General features: G+C 45.8%; 1 protein-coding gene across 1 annotated transcript in view; it reads left to right on the forward strand.

The window, feature by feature from the left end:
• Positions 1–4,269: 4,269 nt before the first annotated feature.
• Positions 4,270–26,514, forward strand: part of LOC138765401 (glutathione hydrolase 6-like) — an 85,426-nt gene continuing 63,181 nt past the window's right edge. Inside the window, exon 1 of the mRNA XM_069942446.1 lies at positions 4,270–4,562. Within this exon, the coding sequence (XP_069798547.1) occupies positions 4,450–4,562 (113 nt within the window). The 5' untranslated portion in view covers positions 4,270–4,449. The remainder of the gene's footprint in view (positions 4,563–26,514) is intronic.

Below are 26,514 nucleotides of genomic sequence, written 5' to 3' on the forward strand. Positions count from 1 at the left end.
AGGTTTACTAGTCTGCTCCACATTAACTCTCTGAAAAGGCCGACTATACTGAAGTTGTTTTTGTGAATTAGGGCAAATTCGTCCGCTAATCTAGCCGTTTGCCGCCACGTCCCCATGTCTCTCTCATCCAGATATAATTTAATCTCATTTGGAACACACCTTTTAATTTCCTCAATTAACATCAATTCTCTCAATCTGTCAAAATCATTATTTATTCCTTTTTGAGTCGCAACAACGGCCAAAAGATACAGATTTCTTCACCGACAAATCCATACAAGATTGATTCTATGTTTTCACCAAACTCCTAAATTTTTGTCCATATGCTCCTGGAACCAACTCATAAGCTTTCAATACAGCTTGTTTAACAGTATCATAATTTGCCACTTGCTCTGTAGTCAAACTAGAATATGCAATTTGTGCTTTTCCCTTCAATAATCTTTGGAGCACAAGAGGCCATTTTTCTTTAGGCCATCTTAAACTCTCAGCAACCTTTTTAAGAAGCTGAAAATATATATTTATATCTCCCTCTTCAAAAGGAGGAACTAGAATTACCTCTCTACTAGCCAAAATCCTCACCCCAGGAGTTACAGCCTCAATTCTCTTACCTCCCTCCATCTCAATTTCTAACTTCTCTAATTGAAACCATCTGTCCCTTTCAATTTGTTCTGTTATATTTTCTTTGCTTTTCATCATCCTCCCCCATTTTTCAGCCTCGTCTGCCTCATATTTTTGTTTCTGCAATTCAAACTCCCATTTCTCTCCTTTTTTTTTGCCACCCTCAGTTCCAATTGCAATTCAAAAGATCTATCCTCTGGAAAATTGTCCAAGTCTTTCTCAACAAATTTTCCCTCACCAATATAATATTTCACTATAATTCTCTGTTTGCATTTTCCTCATCCAATGCTTGGCTTTGTCCAGCTTTAATCCCTTAGCGATGACCATCAGTTCCTTTTTTTCCTCTGTAGCTCTGCAGGTGATGGGTGTAACAAAAATGTACTAACATCTATTGCTGCTGTTCTCCACACACACAAGCTTTAAATTAGCTTGAAAAAAATCAATTAACTAGTAAATTACAAAAACTCCGAAAGTTTAAGATCCCAAAACTCCAAATATTTCAATCTGAAAAGGACAAACCTCCACTTTGTTCCGAGTTCAGAGGACTCCAAAACCCAATAGCAACAGAAATTCACTAAGTTACTTAAACAAAAGTTGCTTTTATTTTCCTTTAAACCTAAAAACAAGATCAGACTTTAACTTATTACCATTAACTTAACTTAACCTAACTTAACTCCCTTCTAACTCTAAGCGCACGTGTCTGTAATGTGTATATGTTCATGAAAGTTCTTTGTTTCACAGTCCAATCATTCATTTTTCACTCCTCCAAGTTCACCGGTATCACGCAATTTTTATACTGCGCACAGAATTTAGCATTTATGAATTTTCACCAGGCTCTGGTGGTTAACATTAAATGGTTACCACTCAGGAAGGTTCTTGTTGGTTTCAGAGAGAAATTTGTTGCTCGTTGGATACACACACAAACTGATTTCCTCTGATCGGCCACTTCAGTGTCTTGCCAAAGAAACTTGCCTCATCTTGGGTTTTCCAAATGATAACATCTTCTTCCAGGTCACTATAGAATTCCTCTTGGTTCCCTTATTTCAGAATAAACACTCTAGCCTGTTTCAACAGGCTGAACTCGGAACTCACAATCTCTCTCTCTCTCTCTCAAAACCAAACCCCATCCTAAGACTCCAGACCCAATCTTTGAAAGATCTTTATCAGCACTGAGCCTGGACTTTTCATTTGCACCTGCTTTTGAAGTTCTTTCCAAAGCAGTTCCATTGTCTCTGCAAAGTCATAAAGCCTAAATGCCCAGCTTTTGCAAAGCTCCTGCATTTTAAATGAGATGTGAAATATACGTATCTGTTTGTGAAGTGACCTACACTGAACCCCTACAATCTATCTCTTTTAAAGATCTATTTATAATATAACCTGTAACTGTAAACCAAAAGTTAGTTTTGCCAAAATATACTTTATTCACAATAAATTATTTAAAATCGAAGAAAAACATTCAAGAATTTTTACATTCATGGTGTCAATCATATCGATACATTTTACATCATTGTACATTTTACATTCTTCTCTCCATACCCCGTTATCACCACTGTGGCACCTTGTCATTTCTCCACGACCCTCGCCACCACTCTGTTGGTTGGGGGACTTCTCCTCAGTGTCAGCCCCTCAGTGCCCAGTAATGAGAGTACTATAGACTGTGGTCCTTCCCCACAGTGCCACAAGTGTCTAACTATGGCTTGTGTTCCATTGGTTTTGTAATAGGCCACTTGCCAATATGTGGAATGAGATACATCCCTTCCCATGAATCCGCCTTGGTCCCTACCTCTATGATTGCAGAAAATGCTGCACTTCTCCCTCACCGTCATTTGGGCCCCAAACTGTCCTTGCAAGTGAAGCAACACATCACTTGTGAATCTGCGGGGGTCATCTGCTGCATCCGGTGCTCCCCATGCCGTCTCCTTTACATTGGGGAGACTGAACGGAGACTGCAAGATCACTTCGCTGAACAGCTTTGCTGCCACAGCAAGGACCTCCCAGTGCCCAACCATTTCATTTCCACACATCATTCCCACAGCAACATGTCTGTCCATGGCCTGATGCACTGCCAAACCGAGGCCACCCGAAAATTGGAGGAACAACACCTTGTATTCCGTGGGGCACTCTCCAACCAGTCTGCATTAACATTGAATTCTCCAATTTCTGTTAACCCCCCCCAGTCTCTCTCTTTCCCCATCTCTCTCTCCTTTCCTCCAGTTCCCCACTCCTTTTCCTCTCCATTCAGAGAGTTACCTTCCCCATCTCAGCTTTTTTTTTCTTCTGCCTGCTTACCTCCAGACATCTTTAATCTCTTACCTGTTAGCCTATGCTGCCCCTCCTTCCTCCTCTTCTCTTGTCCCCCTTCCTCCCCCTCCTTTCCCCTGACCCCACTTTATATTCAAGCACCTGACAAAGGGCTCAGGCCTGAAATGTTGGCTGCTGTTTGCTTCCTGTTACGGCAGCGCTGTCACTGGTGCGGACCCGCAGAGGGCAGTGATCGAGACACAGCGCTCCCCTGCAGGGTTCAACCACCCAGTCTGACTGCCGTCAGCTCCCTAGTTAAACTGCACATTAAAGGAGCCGACGGTAGTTTTACGTAAAATCCTGTGACTGCGGGGTCTGCACCCAAGTTGGTGGCTCCCATGAGGGGTTGCAGACTCCAGGGTAGTGGAGGTCTGGTGCAGGACACCATAAAACAGGGAGGCCACCTCCTCCCCTGTCTAAGAAGGAGAAGCAGAGGAGACGACCCTCGGGATGGTAACCAGGGCGGCGGACCAGTGAGGCTTTCTGTGGCTGAGGAACACACAGGCTACGGACTGCTGGAGATTGCGGTCGAGGGGTTCACACCGGGACTGCTGGGAACTGTCTCAAGACTAGCTGATGGGTATCGGAACCGGGAGCGAGAGGGTGCCGACCGAGTGTGCTGAAGTGTTCCTAATCGTGTCGGATCTCGAGCTCAGGTTGCTGATGGTTTGGACCAGGGGTGCAGTGTTGCAGGACCTCACAGGAGCGCCACTTCGGCATCTCAGAGGGCCACTCCAAGTACCTCTTGGGGGACCTCCTTGTCACCATTTTTAGTGAGTTCCTGCACCAAAAAAAAATTAGCACTGGGCCGCTGGACTCTGCGGAGGCTGTGGGGGCACTGGAGGTGAATCCACGGATATTCGTGGGTGGGGGGGGGGGACTCCCTTTTGCTTCTCTTTCTCTCTCCGTCAGAGGCACTTCAGGCAATTTCTGCCGATGGCGAATCTGTCTGCCTTGCAGCAGGTAAAAGGCAATTTCGTGTAATGTGACACATAACACTAACTTAAATCTTGACTCCTACAGATGCTGTGTGACCTGAGTTTCCCCAGCACGCTTGTGCATTGCATCTGCAGATATTCTTGTTTAACTCTTGAAATACAGCTTCCTTTTCAAGATTGCAACCATTCTGTGAAAGAAATCTAACAGATTGACATTCCTTATTTCAGTCCACAACTTCCAAAAGTTGCTCCTTGTCATTTTGGGTTTGGGCAATAGGGTATTCACGTTCCGGGGCGAGAAGGTCTGACCGTTTATGCGGGTGACGGCAGGGTGTGGTCTCGAGCCGGAATATTGCGGTATCCAGGTGACGGGGCGGGGTCCAGGGCTGGCGCTGGGTTCTGCGCGAGAGCTCGGCCGGCTCAGCCTTGGTGATGCGAACATCCAGGTTACGGGGCGCCAGGAGTGCGGCATCCAGGAGACGGGGCGACTTGTCCTTCAGGTTACAGGTGCGGGCGGCTGCCTGACCTGCCGCGAGCGCGGCCCGACGTCAGGAGGCGACGGAAGGGAGTGGCGGGGAGCGGGCGACCGGGGACGATGAGTTCGGCCGCGCGTTATCACCGGTTGCGGGCCAAGGACTGGAACGAGGAGGAGGTGGAGGAGGCCGAAGATGTGTTAGAAGGAGATAACGTGTCCATTGACCTGCACTCGTAAGTATTAGTTCTGGGAGTAAGGACATGGGTCAGAAGGGAGAAGATTTAGAAAGTGTCATTCCTTGCAGATGCTGCCAACCCGAGATAAAATCCGAAAACGTTTGCTGCATCAATAGGCCAAGGCAGCGTCTGAGGAGGGAGAAGCCGGTTTAATATTTCTCTCCCCACTCATCTGCATTGATCCTGGTGTGTTCTTTTCCAGCCTTTTGTTCACACAGAGCTTGTTTTCCACCTCTGTGTCTGCGCAGGCCAAGTCGTTGGGTCCATGTAAGGCAGCGATCGATCAGCCTTCCAAAACGTACAGGGTCGTTGGGGGTTGGGAGGGGTGTAGACCGCACCGGGTGACACCATCGGAGGGGGTGACAGCAAAATGACTCCGTAAAATTTGTGTGCGGTGTTTCAGCAGAAATTTGTTTAGAGAGAAATTCCCTGTAGTTAGTTATAACAACAAAGCATTCTTCGTACGCCCATCTTCCTTGCTACAACTCCGATTATCCGAAATGGGCAGGACCGGGCCTATGTCGGATGAGCGTGTTTTTGTTTTTGGGGGAGAACTGGTCATTTTTAAAAAAAAAAAACAGCCCAGTAGCCCGAGGTCCCCGCTGACTCTGGCAGCCGGACATCCCCAGTCAGTTGGGCTCCGAAAAAATTTGGATAATTGAGGATTTCTGATTTGTTTCAGATATCCTAATTTATCTGAAATTTTAAACAAAATTGGATAAATGAGGATTTTGGAGAATCCGATTTTGGATAATTAGAGTTGTACTGTGCCTACAAGGTTAAAACTTGATGCTAATTTACTTTTTGAACCTTCTAATGCACTCCGGACAGAGCTGTCATTATTACCCAATTACAACGATGCTTCGAATCACGTGGTTTCGTCTGCACGCGCTTGTTTTGTTGCTGCTGGTATTTTTTTGTGGCAGCTTTTGTCTAATATACTGGTGTTTCAGCTCCAATATAGTGGTAATTCGTATTGATGAACCTGGATCAATAACCTTTTTGAAAATGAAGTAGAATGTTATTGTAATTTAAAGGTGTCATTTTAATTTTGCTAGTTGTTTATCTCACTACTTTTGCCGTTACATTCAGCGATCTATGGGAATTATGATTTTCAAGTAACATTAGTACAAAAAAACATTACTAAGGATTTTATATGGTCTGGTATTGGGGGGGGGGCAGGTGGTGTTACACCATGAGTTACTGCACTAGGTGACACCAACACTAGTGATGCCACTGGGGTTGTAGGTTAATTTTGGTGCATGGGTTTAAATGGCTTGAATTGGGTTCTATTGTAGCGTCAACAAAATTTTAAATTTCAAAATACTTACAAATTGAAAACCGTTCAAAGTCTCATCGCACCTTTAGTGTCATGGCTATACTGTACGTGGTTACATACCCTTTCTATTTAAACCATTGCAACCACTTGTTGTTACATCCCCCTGTGGTTTGAGGGCCTTCCCCTCGGTCTCAGCCCTTCAATGCCTGGTGACAGAAGGACTCTAGAATGTGGTCCTTCCCCACAATGCCCTCGCATTCACTGTGCCCCTCAGCAGCCTGGAATGCGCCAGTTGGGAGCATCCCTACACCGATATCTCTGTATGCTGAAAGACCAACAAGTTTCGAGCAGTCGAAAGGGTGTTTTTCTCCACCAAGGCATAAAAAGTTATGGGGATAAGGCTGGGAGGTAGGGCTGTATGGAGAAAATGGATCAGCTCATGATGGACAGACTCGATGGGATGAATGGCCTATTTCTGCTCCTATGTCTTAAGGCAGGGGTGTCAAACTCAAATTCACGGAGGGCCAAAATTAAAAACTTGGACTAAGTCGAGGGCCGAACTAAATATTTATTGAAAATTTTCAACAACATCTGCATGTTTTCTCTTCTTTCAACATATGTAATGTTAAACTTTTTCTTATTAAAATAAATGTTTAATAATAGTTTTGGATAAACTCTTTCCAGAAGCATTAACAAATGAGAAATAAAATATTCAATAAATAATCTTTCTCTATAGAGGATTTGTCAAATGTTGCTAGTGTGCTGTCGAATAGTAAAATCTGAGGGCTATTGAGAATGTGGGAGAATAACATGATTCCTGAAACAATCAAATGGGTGACTGATTCTGGGCATGAACTCTACCAGGGTTATTTGCCATGCCCTTTTTCTATTGGTACAGATATCCTTTGATTTAATTGACACACTTTTCAAGTTTTATGCCTAATGAGCTTGTATCCAGGTGCAGGACCATTTTTAACCAGGAATATATTGATCACTGTGACATGAAACTATTGGAAGATCGTTTTATCCTGAGATTAAAGTTCATAATCCTTACTCAGGCCTGTGTGCGGGAGGGCGGGGTTTGCGGGCGATCGGTTTGGATAACGACAGTGCGGGGGCATCGGCTCTCGCTGCAGGGCGGCATCTTGGCGGATCAGCGGCTCCGTCACAGTGAGTCGCGGATCGGCCTGTGGCAGGGAGGGGGAGTGGGCAACGGTCCTGGCGAGGTCAGGCCCGAGGCCTCCAGTTCCGGGTGCTGGGAAGTGGCCTTGGCTTCCCCTGACACCGGCCAGGCCCCAAAACCAGAGTCCACGATGAGACCCTGCAACATAAACAGAGGAGGTGGGGGCGATTAGCAGGCTGACACCAATGCATTCTGGGATTTGTTGTATTACTGTGCATGCGCTATACTGGCGCGGCGGCCAGCGGGCCACCTCTAATACATTTTTGAAATGATCTTGTGGGCCAAATATAATTATATGCCCGCGGGCCAGAGTTTTACATGTGTGCCTTAAGGCATCTTTACTGTGTCTTTTAGGTATTCCACTTTTACAACTAGTAAGTTCATTGCTTCTGTGATTCGGGAAATGTGGCACACAATTTGTACACATCAAGTTCCATAAACAACAAAGAAAGTAATCGGGCCATTTTAAGTAACATTAAAGCAAATCACTTGCAAGGATGGAAATTTCAGAATAAGAAAAAAAATGCTGGAAGTGTCAGGCCACATCAATAATGAGATGATCCTTTGTGAAATTCTTTGGAGAAATCAGTTGGAGAGAGGCAATGGTTTCAAAATGGTGGTTGTACCACTGTTGAGGAATAATGGAAGGGGGGAGGGGCATGCGTTTGTGCTTTGTAACTGATAAAAGAGTTTTCTGACACTTTTGGTCAGGTGTATTGAAGTGAATCTTTGGGCTTGCATTAGATGCAGAAACAAGTATTTGAATGGGTTCCTCATTTAAGAATGATGTACTGATGTTGGAGAGGGTTCAAAGGAGGTTCATAAGGATGAAAGATTGTTTCCAAGCTCCAGTGTTATTTTTATTAGGTAATATTGAAGGGATAAGACCAAAATTTAAAAACAATTTTTAAAGGTTGCCTTAGCAGTCGCAAGAAAATGTATAGCAGTGACATGGAATTCAGATACGCACCTAGGTATGAAATGTTGGAATACAGGAATACATAGCAGTGTTCCTTTGGAGAAAATCACTTATAATTTGAGAAATAAGTAAGATGTATTTTTGAAAATTTTGCACCCATACTTAAGAATTGAGGAATTAATTTATAGACCCCTTTCTTCAGCCTCAAACTTTGTTAACTTCTGTGAAAGTATTAAAAGTTATATATGATTAACTCCGTGAGGTGAGAGGGAACTTTCGGCAACCAAGTTTCTAATTTAGTTTCTTACTTTTCTTTACTCTTATGTTTTCTAACATATTTTATTTCCTTTCTTTTTACCTGCTTTATCTTCTTTTGGGGTTAGTTTAGTGGGGGGAGGGGGTTGGATTTTATATCATCATGTAATAGATTTGATATTAATAATGATTGTCATATTTTGTACTTGGATGTTATTATATGTATGGAAAACTTAAATAATCTTTTTTTTAAAAGAAAGGTTGTTTCCCCATGGTGGGAGAGTCTAGGACAAGAGGGCACAACTTCAGGATTGAAGGGAACAGAGATGTGCTGGAATTTCTTCAGCCAGAGGGTGGTTAATCTGTGGAATTTGTTGCCACAGGCAGATGTAGAAGCTGGGTCATTTAAGGCAGAGATTGATAGGTTCTTGATTGGCCAAGGTATCAAAGGTTATGGGGAGTGGGAAAATGGATCAGCTCATGATTAAATGGTGGGGCAGACTCGATGGGCTGAATGGCATACTCCTGCTCCTCTTTCTTATTTGTTATGGCTGGAAGAATGTTTGTTGCTGCTGCTTCTCTGCTCTTCCAATGACCCAGGTTCACTTCTGACTTTGGGGAATGTAAAGCCTGCACACCTTTTCTGTGATTGGAAGGGGTTTCCCCGGAGAACTCTTGCTTCTGCCCGCACCTTGGGATGTTCTGCATATTAACTCCAGTGTGGGTGCAGGAGAAGTTAGGGTAGTCGGGCGGGCTATTGGCAATGGAGTTGGAAGTTTTGGAAGAGAATAGATATGAGGGTTATAAACGGTTGGGGTGGGGGGTGGGGGTGAGCAGGCAGGTACTTGGGAGATGACACTGAAATACAATGTCAGGAAGTGTACGGTCATGTACTTTGGTAGAAAAAAATAAACAGGGACATTAAAAAATTTGAAAATAACTAGATTCAAAGGGACCTGGGAGTCCTCGTGCGAGTGAACATGAAGGTAAACTTGCAAGTTGCCTCAGTGATGAAGGAGGAAAGTGTAATGCTGGCATTCATTTCAAGAGGAGTTGTATATGATTTAAATTTAAACATCCAGCATGGTGAAAGGCCCTTTCAGCCCACGATCCCGTGCCATCTGTTAGGAGCCCAGAGGACCCCAAAACCCAGCAGCAATAGATATTCACCAAGACAAATGGTTACTTCAACAAAAGTTGCTTTTAATTATCTTTAAACATGAAAATAGAATCAAACTTTAACTTAACTATTATTAACTTAACCTAATTTAACCCCTTTCTATTCTAAGTGCCCGTGTATGTAATGTGTGTGTAAGTTCAGAAAAGTTCTTTGGTTCACCGTCCAATCTCACTTCTCATTCCTCCAAGTTCACTGGTTGTAGGCAATTCTTAGACTGTGCACAAAATTTAACATTTATAAAATTCACCAGGCTTTGGTGCTCGACAGGTAAATTGTTACCACTCAGGAAGGTTCTTGTCGGTTTTCAGAAAGAGTTGTGCTGTTCCAGGACATCCACAACTGAGGTACTTCCCTCAGTGTCCTGCTGATGAAACCTGCCCCATCAAAGTTCTCCAGATGATCACCTCTTTCTTTCAGATCACCCCAGAGTTCCTTTCAGATCACCCCAGAGTTCCTTTCTGTTTCCTTATTCCGAGTGAAACATTAAGCAGCCAGTCCTTTCCTCTTATATGAACCACAAGAGCTGTGACCAGGCTGTCTTTCACACTGGGGCTTCTGATTCAGTTCCAGCAACAACTGCTGGCTGACGCTTCTGTCTCTGTGTCTCTGTGTCTCTGTGTCTCTGTGTCTCTGTGTCTCTGTGTCTCTGTGTCTCTGTGTCTCTGTGTCTCTGTGTCTCTGTGTCTCTGTGTCTCTGTGTCTCTGTGTCTCTGTGTCTCTGTGTCGCTCTGTCGCTCTGTCTCTCTCACCCACTGAGACTAAGACAGCCTGTTTGATTCTCTCTGCTTGCAAAACCACATGACCTTCTCCACCGAAAAATAGGAGCTTTTGGATAAACAAGAACCCATCAGTGACCTCTCTCCAGCACTCTTCATGCTCCTGCAAAAAGGGGTGAGAAGCCACTGTCTCTTTGCCTAAAAGACAATGGTGCATTTATTCCACCACATCAGTCCAATTAACACCTGCTTGTGAAGTCTCCATAGGAATTCTTCAAAATTTCTTTTTGTAAAGTCACTGTGGATGTGAAGTCGCCAGCATTTCAAATAAGATCTGTTTTAAAGTGTTTGTGTGTAACCTACTCTAACCTTTCCCAATTTAGGTTTCTTCAGGTGAATTCTCTGCCAAGAATGCGCCTGCAGAAGCAGAAGTGACCCTTTGAATTGCCGTTCAGGTGGCAGTGCTAAAAGGACAGCGCTGGCCACCTGAAGTGTCAGCTGCACCGGATGTGCCTCTGTGCACACTCCTGCTCCTGTCCCTTCGGGCTGTCAGGTTTAGGATGGCTATCTGTCAGAGTTGGGACAGCCGATGCAGGCTATCAGTGCGGTGACCTCCCCACACTGACATCACTGCCCCACTCCCCCAACAGCCCGACACGAGCTCCCGCACCCGCTCCCCCAACAGCCCGACACGAGCCCCCTGCCTGCCCCCAACAGTCCGACACGAGCCCCTGCACCTGCCCCCCCAACAGCCCGACACGAGCCCCCACACCTGATCCCCAACAGCCCGACACAAGCCCCCACACCCGACCCCTAACAGCCCGACATGAGCCCCCGCACCCAACCCCCAACAGCCTGACACGAGCCCCCGCACCCGACCCCCAACAGCCCGACACGAGCCCCCGCACCCGACCCCTAACAGCCTGATACGAGCCCCCGCACCCGACACCCAACAGCCCGACACGAGCCCCCACACCCGACCCCCAACAGCCCAACACGAGCCCCCACACCCGACACCCAACAGTCCGACAGGAGCCCCTGCACCCGACCCCCAACAGCCTGACACAGGCCCCCGCACCCGACCCCCAACAGCCCGACACGAGCCCCCACACCCGACCCCCAACAGCCCGACACGAGCCCCCACACCCGACCCCCAACAGCCCGACACGAGCCCCCACACCCGACCCCCAACAGCCCGACACGAGCCCCCACACCCGACCCCCAACAGCCCGACACGAGCCCCCACACCCGACCCCCAACAGCCCGACACGAGCCCCCACACCCGACCCCCAACAGCCCGACACGAGCCCCCACACCTGACCCCAAACAGCCCGACACGAGTCCCCACACCCGACCCCCAACAGCCCGACACGAGCCCACACACCCGACCCCCCTTAACAGCCTGACATGATCCTCCACACCGTGGGGTGGCCAGCGTGGAGACGCCACGCACAGGATGTCTCCACACTGACTGCCCATGCTGACCCACAGCACAGGGACACACGTCGGGCCATTGGGAGAACAGGTGTGGGGATCCTCGCCAGGAGAGCGGGCGTGGGGACCCACACCGGGCTACCGGGAGAGCTGGGCAGTGGTATGGGGATGACCCCACACTGACTGGCCGCCCCACAGTGCGGGCACTCACGTTGGGCTGCTGGGAGAGCTGGGCAGCGGTATGGGGATGTCCCCAGACTGACCAGCTGCCCCACAGTGCGGGGACTCACATCGGGCTGCTGGGACAGCGGGCCTGGGGACCCATGCCGGGCCATTGGGAGAGTGGGTGCAGGGACCCATGTCGAGCCGCTGGGAGAGCTGGGCAGCGGCATGGGGGCGTCCCGTGCGGGATGTCCCCACAGCGACAGCCCGCGCAGGCTGCCCCAGTGTGGGAACCCACATCGGGCCGTTGGGAGAGTGGGGTAGTGGCATCAGTGTGGGGACGTCCCTGCGCTGACAGCCCATGCCGGCTACCCCTGCCCTGATGTCCCGCGCGGTGGGGGTAGGGGCACCTGGAAGGGGAGCTGTCAGGCGCTCGCCAGCTGACCGTCATCCCCTTAGCAGCCACTTTCAGACAGCTGCATTCATGTTCAGGGGATGACCTCACTGCTCTGGCGATTATCCCTCCCGAAGGAGGGTTACAGAGTTCGCCTCACAGACGCCTCCTGCGCTTTCAAGTGGCCTCCCGACAGCCGCATTTTGGCATAATATGCAGCTTTACAAGCGGGGAATTTGGCCACCTGAAAGTTCCTTTTATCTCCCAAAAATATTTCTATGTACTCTGTCACACACCCAAATATACCCACTCAACCTACAACCCTTGGTGCATTGTGAATGGTGGGAGGAAACTGGAGTCCTTGGAGGAGGCCCCTCGCAGACATGGGGGAGAATGTACAAACTCTTTACAGGCAGCACAGGATTTGAACCCTGGTGCCAATCACTGGCGCTGTAACAGCTTTGCGCTAACTGCTACGCCAATCGTGCAGCCCCGGAGCAGGGAAGTGATGTTGAGGCTCAATAAAGCACTGGTGAAACCTCAGTTGGAGTACTGTGAGCAGTTTTGGGCTCCTTGTTTGAGAAAGGAAGTGCTGACGTTGGAGAGGAGGGTTCAGAAGTTCACAAGGATGATTCTGGGAAGCAAAGGGTTAACATATGAGGAGCTCTAGTCCTGTACTTGTGGGAATTTAGGAGAATGAGAGGGGGCATCTCATTGAAATATTTCAAATGTTGAAAGGCATTGGTATAGTAGATGTAGAAAGGTTGTTTCCCACAGTGGGAGAGCCTAGGACAAGAGGGCACAGCTTCAGGATTGAAGGCTGTCCGCTGAGAACAGAGATGCAGAGGAATTTTTTTCAGCCAGAGGGTGGTAAACCTGTGGAATTTATTGCCATAGACAGTTGTGGAGGACAGGTCATTGGGTGTATTTAAGGCAGAAATTGATTGGTTCTTGACTAACCAGGGCCTCAAGGGTTATGCGGGGAAGGTCGGGCAGTGGGGCTGAGTGGGAGAATGGATCAGCTCGTAATTAAAAGGTGGGACAGACTCGATGAACCAAATAGTTTTTCTGTCTTGTGGTCTGATGACGTAGGAGGCCATGGGGCCCATTGATTCTATGTTGTATTAAATTATAAAATATTGGTAATGACACTAAGTAACACTCAAGGTCATTCCCTAATGTACCTTCATAATAATCCAAGATTCTTTTCATTCCCGCAACCAAGACACTTAGTCAAGTCACTACCTAACCTGTCCTGCTGTGTGTCCACAAAAAAATATGTTTGGTCTGTGAGCTGTGCACAATATCCATTTTTGAAAATCACTTTCTCAAAAACAAAGAGGAAGTTTAATATTATTAATATATTGCCAGTACAGAATTTTATTTGCAAAAAAATATTAAAACACATTTACATTTAGTGCTGATTTTTTTAAAAATGGAAAAACTTCCAGATGTGCAGATAAGCGTGCAGTGTGGCAACACAAACGACAGGCTATATTTTTCCACTGTGGCATTCTCTTGAATGGCATATAACGGTTCAAGAGTGAGCATAAATTATCACATTGTTCCTCTCCATACAAAGTCCTATCCAGAGCAGCCATTCTCAACGGAGGCCCGACACAAACCCCCATGGGGACCATAGCAGCACTCCCCGTTCTCCCCTATCACTGTCCACTGGCTCTCCGCCCCTTCCCTCTCCATTCCCAGAGCAATCCCCTTCCCCGTTTTCGCTTGTGCCCGCCCTCCTTTAAATAACCACATAACCATTGTCATGATTAAAGGTCATGTCGGCCTTTCGAGTCCGCACCGGTTCACTCGAACAACTCCACTAGCTCAAACCTCCCGCTCACCCCCAATAACCCTCCAACCACTTCACCTCCATGTACACATCCTACATTCTCTTAAATGACAGAAGGGACCCTGACGCAACTATCTCATTCCATTCTGTCACCACTCGCTGAGTGAAAAAGCCACCTCTAATATATCTCCTAAAGTGTTGCCCCTTACCCTTAACTCGTGGCCTCTTGTTCCAACCTCCCTGCCTTCAGGGGAAAGAGTCTGTTTGTGTCTAGTCTATCTATTCCTTTCATAATTTTAAAAACCTCTATCAAGTCCCCTTTCAGTCGTCTACGTTCCAATGAATAAAGTCCCAGTCTCCTTAATCTCTCCCTGTAATCCAGATGCTGTAAGCCAGGCAACATCTTTGTAAACCTTCTCTGCACCCTCTCCAACTTATCTATATCCTTTCTATAATTTGGAGACCAGAACTGAGCACAGTACTCCAAACCTGGCCTCACCAATGCCTTAAACAGCCGCAGCATCACCTCCCAGCTCCTATACTCTACACTATGATTTATGAAGGCCAGCAGACCATATGCCTTCTTAACCACCCTGTCTACATGGGAATTCACCTTCAGTGAACTCTGTACCATAATCCCCAGGTCCCTTTGGTCCTCTGCGAACCTCAGTGCCCTCCCCTTAACTCTATATGTCCTATTCTGGTTATTTTTACTGAAATGCAACACCTCACACTTGTCTACATTGAATTCCATCTGCCATCTTTCAGCCCACTCTTCCAAACAAACTAAATCCTTCTGTAATCCAAGAACATCTACCTCACTATCCACCACTCCCCCTATTTTCGTATCATCCACATATTTGCTTACCCAGTTAACCACACCCTCCTCTAAATCATTAATATAAATGATAAACAACAAGGGACCCAGCACCGATCCCTGAGGCACCCTGCTTGTCACAGGCTTTCAACCTGACATACAGTTGTCCACCATGACTCTCTGCTGTCTATCTCCCAGCCACCTCTGAACCCATGTCACAATCTCTCTACTAATTCCTAGTGACTGAACCTTCCTTATTAACCTTCCTTGCGGAACCTTATCAAAAGCCTTACTAAAATCCAAATAGATCACATCAACCGCTCTACCTTCATCCACCTTTTTTTGTCACTTCCTCAAAAACTCAACAAGGTTTGTCAAACATGACTTTCCTTTTACAAACCCATGCTGGGTGCCCCTAATCAATCCCTGCCCATCCAGATACGCCTATATACTATCTCGAAGAATACCTTCCCCACCACCAAAGTCAAACTTACTGGCCGATAATTACTTGGCCTACACCTACTGCCTTTTTTGAACAATGGAACAACATTTCCAACCCTCCAATCCTGTGGTACCACCCCCTCCTCCAGTGATCTTTGAAAAATCACTGTCAGTGCCCCTGCTATTTGTACCCTGACCTTTCTGAAAGTCCTGGGAAAAATCCCACCAAGACTAGGAGACTTATCCACCTTAATTGACCCTAGAAGCTCCAAAACTCTCGCTTTACTAATCCCTATCCTTTCCATAACTAAGCCCTTTGCCTCTCTTATCTCGTATAGCCCAATGTCCCTTTCCCTCATGAATATGGATAAGAAAAAATTGTTCAATATTTCTCCCATCTCATACGGTTTCTGACATAGTTCACTGGTCCCATCATCCAGTGGACCTTTTCTATCCTTAATGCTCCTTTTACTGTTCACACATTTGTAAAAACCCTTAGGATTCACCTTTGCCTTATTAGCTATGGACTCCTCGTACCTTTTTGCCTTTCTAATTTCCCTCTTAAGCTTCTTCCTGCAATCTAAGTAATGACCATACATCTCCTCAATCCCTTGTTTTTTTTAGATTTGGTATAGGCCTCCTCCTTGTCCCCAACCAACTTCTTAATTTCACCAGAAAACCATGGCTCCCTCAAACTTTTAGTCTTCTCCTTCAGCCTGACTGGAACATAAAGATCCTGTATTCTCAAAATCTCACCCCTAAATGCCCTTCAAATTTCCTCTACATCTTTCTGGCAGAAAGATCAGCCCACACAACTCTCTGCAAATCCCTTCTCATTTCTCCAAATCTGGCCTTCCCCCACTCGAAGACCTTCAACCTCGGACCCAACCTATCCATTTCCATCATTAAGCTAAAGCTAATGGACCCATGATCACTGGATCCAAAGTTCTCTCCAATGTTTACCTCCGTCACCTGCCCCATTGCCTTCCCAATCAACGGATCAAACACTACTCCCCCTCTAGTTGGCATCTCAACAAATTGCTGCAAAAAACAATCCTGAACACAATGCATAAATACCAAGTCATCCTGCCCTTTTACTGACTGTTTCCCAATCTGTGTTTGGAAAATTGAAATCCCCAACCAACACCACCCTATTTCTCCTGCACATCTCACCTAATTCCATGCACATTTGCTCTTCTAGTTCCCTTTCCCCATGTGGAGGCCTATAATATACCCCCATAATAGTAACCTCACCCTTCTTATTTTTCAGCTCTACCCACACTACCTCCCTCCAGTCTATCTTGCCTCAGCACTGCTGTAATACCCTCCCTGACAAGTAATGCCACACCTCCCCCTCTTAATCCACCAACTCTATCACATCTAAAGCAGCAAAATCCTTGAACATCACAACCTTCCTTCAACCACGTCTCGCTAATGGCCACAACATCATAATGCCACATCATAATATCCACACCTTTAGCTCATCCAGCTTCCTTACTACACATCTCCAGGATCTCCTACATCCTACCTTCAGCTTATCCTCCTCTCTTCCATTCTCACAATTTTCACTACAACATCTTTTTACTACTTCCTGCTGTTCCTCCCTCAAAGTATTTAAAATTGTCTCTTTCCTTAGCCTACGAACCCTCACCCTGCTGTCCTGCCTAACTTGAAACCCCTGTTCCACCTGTTCAGAATTAATCATCAAGAGCTTGTCACAAAATTTGTTGTCCAGCAGGATTACAGTGCAAATTGTACTTAATATAAATCACATAAAATATATTTATGAACTTTTATGCAGTCGGTAGGAGACAAGTACGGAAGAAACCAAAACCTGACTGCTTCACAGGGAATGGGGTCCATAAACTTTGAACAGAGTCTTAATGGGGGGTGGGGGAAAGTTGAGAATAGCTGCATTGGACCAATATTTATCCTTCCAACATATCTTCCTGCATGTAAGTAGGTGGAATCACTTCCTTGCTTTGGTATTTTAAAAAAAAAACCTAATTGTTCTGGTTGAAAAATATTTCTGGGCATCCTGAAAGGCTGCATTAGTTCAAGTCATTGTTTCTTTCTCGAGACGGTCATTATTGAAATTGCACCTCTGCTGCTTACGCTCCCACGTTTCAACATTTATTGTGAATTAAGAAAAGTTGTTGCCGCAGGTTGAAGGTCAAACCTTAAAGAATTATCGCATGATTCTTGGAATGGTCACTGAAATCAGCTCACGTGGCCTATCTGACAGCACGACCTGACGCAAGTGGCAATGAATGACACTGGAGACAGTGGAGTCAGGAATCAGTCCCTTTATTGTGCTTAACCACAGCTTTTATAGTTCCCTCTGTGCGTTTCACACTGAGCCTTCGGGGATGTGGTAGTGACATCACTTTCCAGCCTCGGATGTCGGGTGCAATAAAAAGCACGGGTTCTTATTCGCGCGCTTTTCCTAATTGCTGGTGCCTGGCTTGTAGCTGGAGGACTGGGACGTCGTTGGAGGGTCTGCGCTCTGGTAATACGTTTGCTAAACTGCTGTGGCTGCGTGTGATTCTGTTGTACGCATGGGGCTCCCGCTATACACCCCCTCCCCCACTCCAGAATCGTGGCTGCCAGACACAGATTCCTGCTGGTAGTTCAGCCAACTGTGCCGTGTCGATTCCACCTTGGACTGCAGTGACAGTTGGTCTCGATAGGGCATTGGCCACCGGGTTGGAAAAACCGGCAACATACCAAATGTCAGTCGTGAACTCAGAGATGAGTGACAATTGGTGATGCTGACTCGTGGACCACAGGTCAGATATCATACTCATGGTCTGCACGAGGGGTTTATGATCAGTAAAGGCCATAAACGCTTGACCCTCCAGCATGTATCTGAAATGGCGCATCGCCAAATACAATGACAGTCATTCTTGCTCAAATGTGCTATATCTCATCTCTGTAGGTCGAAGATGTCTGTTATAAAACGCAAGTGGCACCCATTGTCCTTTTACGTGTTGTTGCAACACTGCACCAATTGCATGGTCGGATGCGTCTGTAGTTAGCGAAAGGGGTGCTTTGTGATCTGGGTGGGCAAGACTTGCCGCAGTTGCAAAAGAATCATTTGTTCTTTTGAAAGCCATGTCTGTTTCCTCATCTTAATGCAATATATTTGATCTTTTTCTATTTAATAGGTCAAATAGTGGGCGCATCCTGGCTGCCGCTCCTCTAATTAAACAATGGTAAAAGGTAACCATTCAGTTCGGCCCCTGCAGTCTTGCCGTAGGTGCCAACTTTAAATGCCTATGGAACTGTTCCACAAGTCCATTTCACTGAGGATGATAGACGGTTGTGTGGTGTCATTTACTTCCACAGAAGTTTGAAATCTGTGTCCACAGATGGGAAGTAAACTGTGTACCCCTATCTGAAGAGATGCGACTAGGTACACCAAATCGTGCCACCCAATTAAAAATAAAGGTCCGTGCACACATCTCCATGTCTGCTGCCTGCATAGGGATTGCTTCCGGCCAGTGGAATTAGTAGAAGAACTGAATCGGGACGGTGTAATACTAGATCTCCTGTTAGGGAATGAGCTAGGTCAGGTATCGGACATTAATGTTGGAGAACAATTTGGGTCTAGTGATCATAACTCTGTTAGTTTTTGGGTAGTTTTAGGGGCCTAAAGTTGAGATTCTGGATTGGAGAAGAGCAAATTTCGAAGGAATAAGAAGGGATTTGGGGAGTATTGAATGGGACAGGATATTTTCAGGTAAGGATGTAAATGAAAAATGGAGGATATTCAAAAAAGAAATTTTGAGGGTACAGAGAAGATATGTCCCAGTGAGGATCAAAGGAAAAGCTGGAAGTCATAGGGAGGCTTGGTTTTCGAGGAATATTGGAAATTTGGTTAGGAGAAAAAGGGAGGTGTACAAGAGGTATAAAGAGCAGGGAGCTGAGAAGTTGAAGGAGGACTACAAGGAGTGTAGAAGGAATCTTAAGAAAGAAATTAGAAAGGCCAAAAAGAGGCACGAAGAGGCTTTGGCTGACAGAGTAAAAATAAATCCAAAGGGTTTCTATAGGTACATTAAAAGTAAAAGATTAGTGAGAGATAAAATTGGACCCCTTGTAGATAGCGAGGGTAGGAAATGGGGGAAATTTTGAATGATTTCTTTACCTCAGTATTCACTAGGGAAAAAAATATTGAAACAATTGATGTAAAGAAAAATAGTGGGGAGGTAATGAAGCATATAAGGATAACCGAGGAGGTCGTAATGTCTATGTTGAAAAAGATAAAGGTGGATAAATCTTCGGGACCGGACAAAATATTCCCAAGGACACTCAGGGAGGCTTGTGGACAGATAGTGGGGCCATTAACAGATATTTAGGATGTCACTGGTCACGGGAGTAATGCCAAAGGATTGGAGGGTGGCGCATGTGGTTCCGCTGTTTAAGAAAGGGTCCAGATGTAAACCTGGGAATTATAGGCCCGTGAGTCTGACGTCTGTGGTGGGTAAGTTGACGGAAAGTGTTCTGAGGGATGGTATTTACAAATATTTGGAGGTACAGGGATTGATAGGGAGTAATCAGCATGGTTTTGTCAGGGGTAGATCATGCTTGACAAACCTGATTTGAGTTTTTCAAGGGGGTTACAAAAAAGGTTGATGAAGGGAAAGCTGTGGATGTTGCCTATTTGGACTTTAGTAAAGCTTTTGACAAAGTTCCCCACAGGAGGTTAGGAAAAAAGGTGGAAGCATTTGGTATAAATAAGGAGGTAGTGAAATGGATTCAGTAATGGTTGGATGGGAGATGTCAGAGAGTAGTGGTAGAAAATTGTCCAATTGGAGGCCGGTGACTAGTGGAGTTCCTCAGGGATCGGTCCTGGGTCCACTATTATTTGTTATATATATTAACGATCTGGAAGAAGGGGTGGAGAATTGGATAAGCAAGTTTGCAGATGATACAAAGATTGGTGGTGTCGTGGACAGTGAGGTAGATTACCGTAGATTGAAAGGTGATTTAGGAAGCTGGAGGTGTGGGCTGAGAAATGGCTGATGGAATTTAATACAGATAAGTGTGAGGTGCTACGTTTTGGAAAGGCAAATCTAAATAGGTCATATGCATTAAATGGTAGGCTATTGAGGAGTGCAGAGCAACAAAGGGATTTAGGAGTTGTGGTAAATAGTACCCTCAAGGCTGATACTCAGGTAGATGGTGTGGTGTATTTGGAATGTTGGCCTTCATAAATCGGAGTATTGAATTCAAGAGTAGGGAGGTTATGATGAAATTGTACAAGGTATTGGTGAGGCCAAATTTGGAGTACTGTGTACAGTTTTGGTCACCAAATTATAGGAAAGATATAAACAAAATAGAGAGAGTGCAGAGAAGGTTCACGAGAATGTTGACAGGATTTCAAGGTTTGAGTTACAGGGAAAGGTTGTGCAGACTAGGGCTTTTTTCTCTGGAGCGTAGAAGATTGAGGGGGGACTTGATAGAGGTGTTTAAGATTTTAAAAGGGACAGACAGAGTAAATGTGGATAGGCTTTTTCAATTAAGAGTGGGGGAGATTCAAACTAGAGGGCATGGTTTAAGATTGAAGGGGGAAAATTATAAGGGGAACATGAGGGGAAATTTCTTTACGCAGAGGGTGGTGGGGATGTGGAATGAGCTTCCGGCAGACGTGGTCGAGGCGGGATCATTGGTTACATTTAAGGAAAGACTGGATAGTTACATGGAGAGGAGAGGACTGGAGGGGTATGGACCGGGTGCTGGTCAGTGGGACTAGGAGGGTGGGAATTTGTTACGGCATGGACTAGTAGGGCCGAACTGGCCTGTTCTGTGCTGTAAGTGGTTATGTGGTTATATAACGACTAAAACAGTCAATAACAGTAAATAAATATCTAATTCCCTGACAGACCGGCAAAGGTCCAACTACATCCACGTGGACGTGCTGAAATTTTGCATCCACCATGGAGAATCTTTCAGGTGGAACACGCGTGTGTCTGTGAACTTTAACCTTTTGGCACTGAAGGCAAGCTTTGGCCCACAGGGTGACAGTTCTCTTTAGACCGTGCCACACATAACAATTTGACACTTGCTTAACAGAAGATCCAGTGGAAGGATGTGAAAGATTATGTATATCATCGAAGATCTTCCTGCACCAGCTAACCAGTAGAATGGGTCTAGGGTGTCCTGTGGAAATGTCGCAAAGGAGTGTGGGACCGCTTGCTGCAGTAGTGATTTCCTCAACCTGGAGACTTGTAACGGCGGTTTTGTAGGCTTGTACCTCCTCATCCCGCCACCACATGCACTGGTAATTTCGATTAAAAACAGTGCTTCGAAAAGAAAGCAATCCGTATGGCCTGGAGCTAGTGATACCAGCTCTTGCATTAACTGGGATGGACGACGGTCCCCCAGTTCTTGCATATTCAAAATCCTTATAGCACGTTCATGATGAGAAAACTCAAATATTTTCAGCAAAAAGTCCTGGAATTTAGTGTACTTCTGGTTCACCGGCAGGTTATTGATGAATGAACTCACCCCTGCTGCGGTCGTATTGTCTTCTTTCTTTGGCTTGGCTTCGCGGACGAAGATTTATGGAGGGGGTAAATGTCCACGTCAGCTGCAGGCTCGTTCGTGGCTGACAAGTCCGATGCGGGACAGGCAGACACGGTTGCAGCGGCTGCAGGGGAAAATTGGTTCGTTGGGGTTGGGTGTTGGGTTTTTCCTCCTTTGCCTTTTGTCAGTGAGGTGGGCTCTGCGGTCTTCTTCAAAGGAGGTTGCTGCCCGCCAAACTGTGAGGCACCAAGATGCACGGTTTGAGGCGATATCAGCCCACTGGCGGTGGTCAATGTGGCAGGCACCAAGAGATTTCTTTAGGCAGTCCTTGTACCTTTTCTTTGGTGCACCTCTGTCATGGTGGCCAGTGGAGAGCTCGCCATATAACACGATCTTGGGAAGACGATGGTCCTCCATTCTGGAGACGTAACCCACCCAGCGCAGCTGGATCTTCAGCAGCGTGGACTCGATGCTGTCGACCTCTGCCATCTCGAGTACTTCGACGTTAGGGATGAAAGCGCTCCAATGAATGTTGAGGATGGAGCGGAGACAATGCTGGTGGAAGCGTTCTAGGAGCTGTAGGTGATGCCGGTAGAGGACCCATGATTCGGAGCCGAACAGGAGTGTGGTATGACAATGGCTCTGTATACGCTTATCTTTGTGAGGTTTTTCAGTTGGTTGTTTTTCCAGACTCTTTTGTGTAGTCTTCCAAAGGTGCTATTTGCCTTGGCGAGTCTGTTGTCTATCTCATTGTCGATCCTTGCATCTGATGAAATGGTGCAGCCGAGATAGGTAAACTGGTTGACCGTTTTGAGTTTTGTGTCCCCGATGGAGATGTGGGGGGGCTGGTAGTCATGGTGGGGAGCTGGCTGATGGAGGACCTCAGTTTTCTTCAGGCTGACTTCCAGGCCAAACATTTTGGCAGTTTCCGCAAAACAGGACGTCAAGCGCTGAAGAGCTGGCTCTGAATGGTCAACTAAAGCGGCATCGTCTGCAAAGAGTAGTTCACGGACAAGTTTCTCTTGTGTCTTGGTGTGAGCTTGCAGGCGCCTCAGATTGAAGAGACTGCCATCCGTGCGGTACCGATGTAAACAGCATCTTCATTGTTGAGGTCTTTCATGGCTTGGTTCAGCATCATGCTGAAGAAGATTGAAAAGAGGGTTGGTGCGAGAACACAGCCTTGCTTCACGCCATTGTTAATGGAGAAGGGTTCAGAGAGCTCATTGCTGTATCTGACCCGACCTTGTTGGTTTTCGTGCAGTTGGATAATCATGTTGAGGAACTTTGGGGGACATCCGATGCGCTCTTGTATTTGCCAAAGCCCTTTCCTGCTCACGGTGTCGAAGGCTATTGTCTAATTGTCTAATTGTCGTATTGTCTAATGCACTCACAACATGCCAATATCTCATGTCCTCAGTTGTAATGTTCCGAAGAACATATTGCACTTCGGCCAACTGCAGCCAGCTACGTGGCTGATCCAACCAGAATGGAGGTAGGCGGACTGCTACTGCATTAACCACCACCAATGCTGCAGCCAGCGAAGCTGTGTCGACCTCAACCTTCGAAGTCGTCGGTTGCTCATCCATGTCAGACAAGTGGGACTCAGTGTAGTTGAGGCCCGTTGGGGTCACCAAAATATGTAGTGGCCTATCTGACGGCACTACCTTATGCAAGTGGCAATGAATGACACTGGAGACAGTAGAGTCAGGAATCACTTCCTTTATTGTGCTTAACCACAGCTTTTATAGTTCCCTCTGTGCGTTTCACGCTGAGCCTTCAGGGATGCGGTAGTGACGTCACTTTCCAGCCTCGGGTGTCGGGTGCCATAAAAAGCGCGGGCTCTTATTCATGCACTTTTCCTAATTGCTGGTACTTGGCTTGTAGCTGGAGGACTGGGACATTGTTGGAGGCTATGTGCTCTGGTAATACGCTTGCTTAACTGTAGTGGCTGCGCGCGATTCTGTTATACGCGTGGGGCTCCTGCTACACCCATTTTTGATAAGTCTCTGACATTTGTGCAATAATGGATCAAAATGCATTTTTATCAACTGCATTGGTTTGAAAATATTTAATTACCACATTTAAATGTATTAGGAAACTCAAACAAAGTTTAACATGGAATATTAGTAAATCACAAAATTTTGTAGATTGAAGTAAAAACTGGAGAATCTTAGTAGGTCAAACAAGATCCTTAATGTCGCGAAGGCAAAGATACATAACTGACGTTTTGGGCTTGAGCCCTTCGTCAAAGTATGAGAAAATGCCAACAAGTGTCCGAAAAAGGAATTATGGGGGGGTGGCAAAGGCAGGAGATGATGGGTGAAGAAAGGAGGGAGGGGACAGCAGCAATGAGGGGGAGGGCTATGTGGGTGAAAGGACTGGAAAGGGGAAGGGCAAAGAGAAGGATGGAATATTAACTGCCTTGTATCGACAAATTAGATTTTGTAAGTATTTATTTATTTAATTTAGACATAGAGCATGATAACGGGCCATTTCAGCCCATGAACTCATGCTGCCCAATTACACCCGATTGACCTACACCCCAGGTACATTTTTGAATGGTGGGAGGAAATGAACCCCTGGAGAAAACCCATGCAGATACGGGGAGCACGTACAAATTCATTACAGCGCGGGATTTGAACCCCAGTCCTGATCGTTGGTGCTGTAACAACGTTGCTCTAACCGTAGGCCAACCGTGCCGCCCCCTCAGCTAATCGTGCCGTTTCTGAAGTTTGCTAAATCTGCTCATTGTCCCCTCTTTGTGACCCTTAATTATCCACACTTTTTCTCTCATTTATCTTGCATCACACCGTTTCCACTGTGATTTGATGCCACTGTGTGCGTCACTTCAAGCTTGATGCTCAAAACCAAATTGTCCTAATTTTCTGTCTGGCTTCTCCGGTTTCTCTATCGCTCTTCCTCCTTTCAAAAGGGAAAACATTCTGCTCCCTTTGCAGACAATTATCACCATGTGAAATTGGTGCCCAAAATACCTTTTCAAAAGGGTAACATGAAGTACCGAAATAAGGTAGAAAATAAATGGGGGGAACCTTTTGGTTCATCTTGTATCATTATAAAATGCCCTTCTGTCCACAGTAGCTCACTCCAACACCATGGAGTGAATTACTGTAAGAAAGCTGGACATGTGGTAGCTAATTGTTTTTTTTCTTGAAGAGAAAGAGAGCAGGGACCAGAAGCTTGTATTAAAAGAGGTGAAATGCAGGGAAGTCAAACTGGAATTTAAATCTTTTGTGTCAGGAGATAGCATTGTCTCCGCAGTAAAGGATCCATTTGTTGCCAGTGTTGAACGTGCCTTGCAATCTGAGTTAAAAGCTCAGTTTAAAAACCTTGGCCAGTGAAGAAAAACCCTGGACAAATTGATTTAAAGAAAGTTTGCAAGCTGTCCGGTGCAAAGACAGAAGGAAGCAGGCTGCGAGAGAAAAACAAACCAAGCTGTCGGGTGCAAAAAGCAAGAAACGGATTGTGAGATGAGGGATACGCTGTGATGAATCACAAGTCACTTTAAATATTTCTTTGCTAAGTCAAAATTCTGATTCTGATTTTAAACTTGAAAGTAGTGAACAGTGCACAGCAGCTGAAAAAAGATTTGTCAGCACCTCGAGCAAAACTAACATAAAGACAAAGTGAAGGCCGTGATTTTACGGCAGTTAGAGAGAAAGCTCTCTCTGGTGAAGAAAGTGCCAGTTGGGTATTATTTTAATGAGGGGTTATTAATGGGAAAATGGAGGTTACATGCGATTATTGCTAATGAAGAATGGGCAGTGGTTCACCAAGTTGTAGTTCCTAGAGCCTACAGAGGTGAGATTTTGAACATGGCTCATAAAACACCTTTAGGTGGGCATCTTGAGGTAAACTACCTACAAAATAATAAAACAATTCTACTGGCCTAATTTGAGAAAAGATGTTAAGACATTTTGTAAGTCCTGTCACACTTTTCTGGGGAAATCTAACCAGTTGCATTTTTAAAACGTATTCCTGTTTTTGGAGAACTTTTTTTCTAAAGTAATTGTGGACTGTGTTTGTCCGAGGCCCACAACACAAGCTGGAAATGAATATCTGTTGACTATTATGTGTGCCATCTCCACGTTTACTGAAGCCATTCCACTCAGGAATATTAAAGTAAAAACTGTGTCTGGGGCTCTAGAGAAAAAAAAAATCTGTTCATTTGGTCTGCCTAAAGAAATAAAATCCGATCAGGGAAATAATTTTATGTCAGGTGTATTTCAGCAGTTAGTTTATAAATTGGGAGCTAAACAAATTATATTGTCTACATATCATCCAGAATCTCAGGGAGCTTTGGGGAGGTTCCATTCAACTTTAAAAACCATGATGAGGACTTGTTGTCAAGAAAATTAAAAGAATTGGGATGAAGGTGTGAATTTACTTTTGATTGAAATAAGGGAATTGTTATTCAGTCGTGAGGTTAGAGGACCTTTTAATGCTGTTAAAAGAGTATGTGAAGTGGAATTTGTTAGATTATGTTGAGGAGAATTTAAGTGGTTCAAGATAAAATGGAAATCTGGAATAGGCCCTTCCAGGTGAATCAAACGCCCTAGTGTAAAGGTGAAGATTATACCCCCTTGTGGCTAAATACTTACCTAACTGAATGCACCAAGAGTGCCTCTGAGGAGCCGATACCAACACTCCTCGGGGAGCGAAAATCAGCGGAGCATTGCGTTCCGCTGACTCACCTCAGTGTATAGCCACGCTAAGCGGCTATTTAGGGGTGGGCTAATGACTCTATTAGCCGCGACCCAACTCCCCGTTACCTGACAGCACCCCCCCCCTCCACTGGGGCAGGGGCGGCTGGTGGGGGACGTCG

The sequence above is a fragment of the Narcine bancroftii genome, chromosome 1 (genome assembly GCF_036971445.1).
Source record: "Narcine bancroftii isolate sNarBan1 chromosome 1, sNarBan1.hap1, whole genome shotgun sequence".
Lineage (NCBI taxonomy): Eukaryota > Metazoa > Chordata > Chondrichthyes > Torpediniformes > Narcinidae > Narcine > Narcine bancroftii.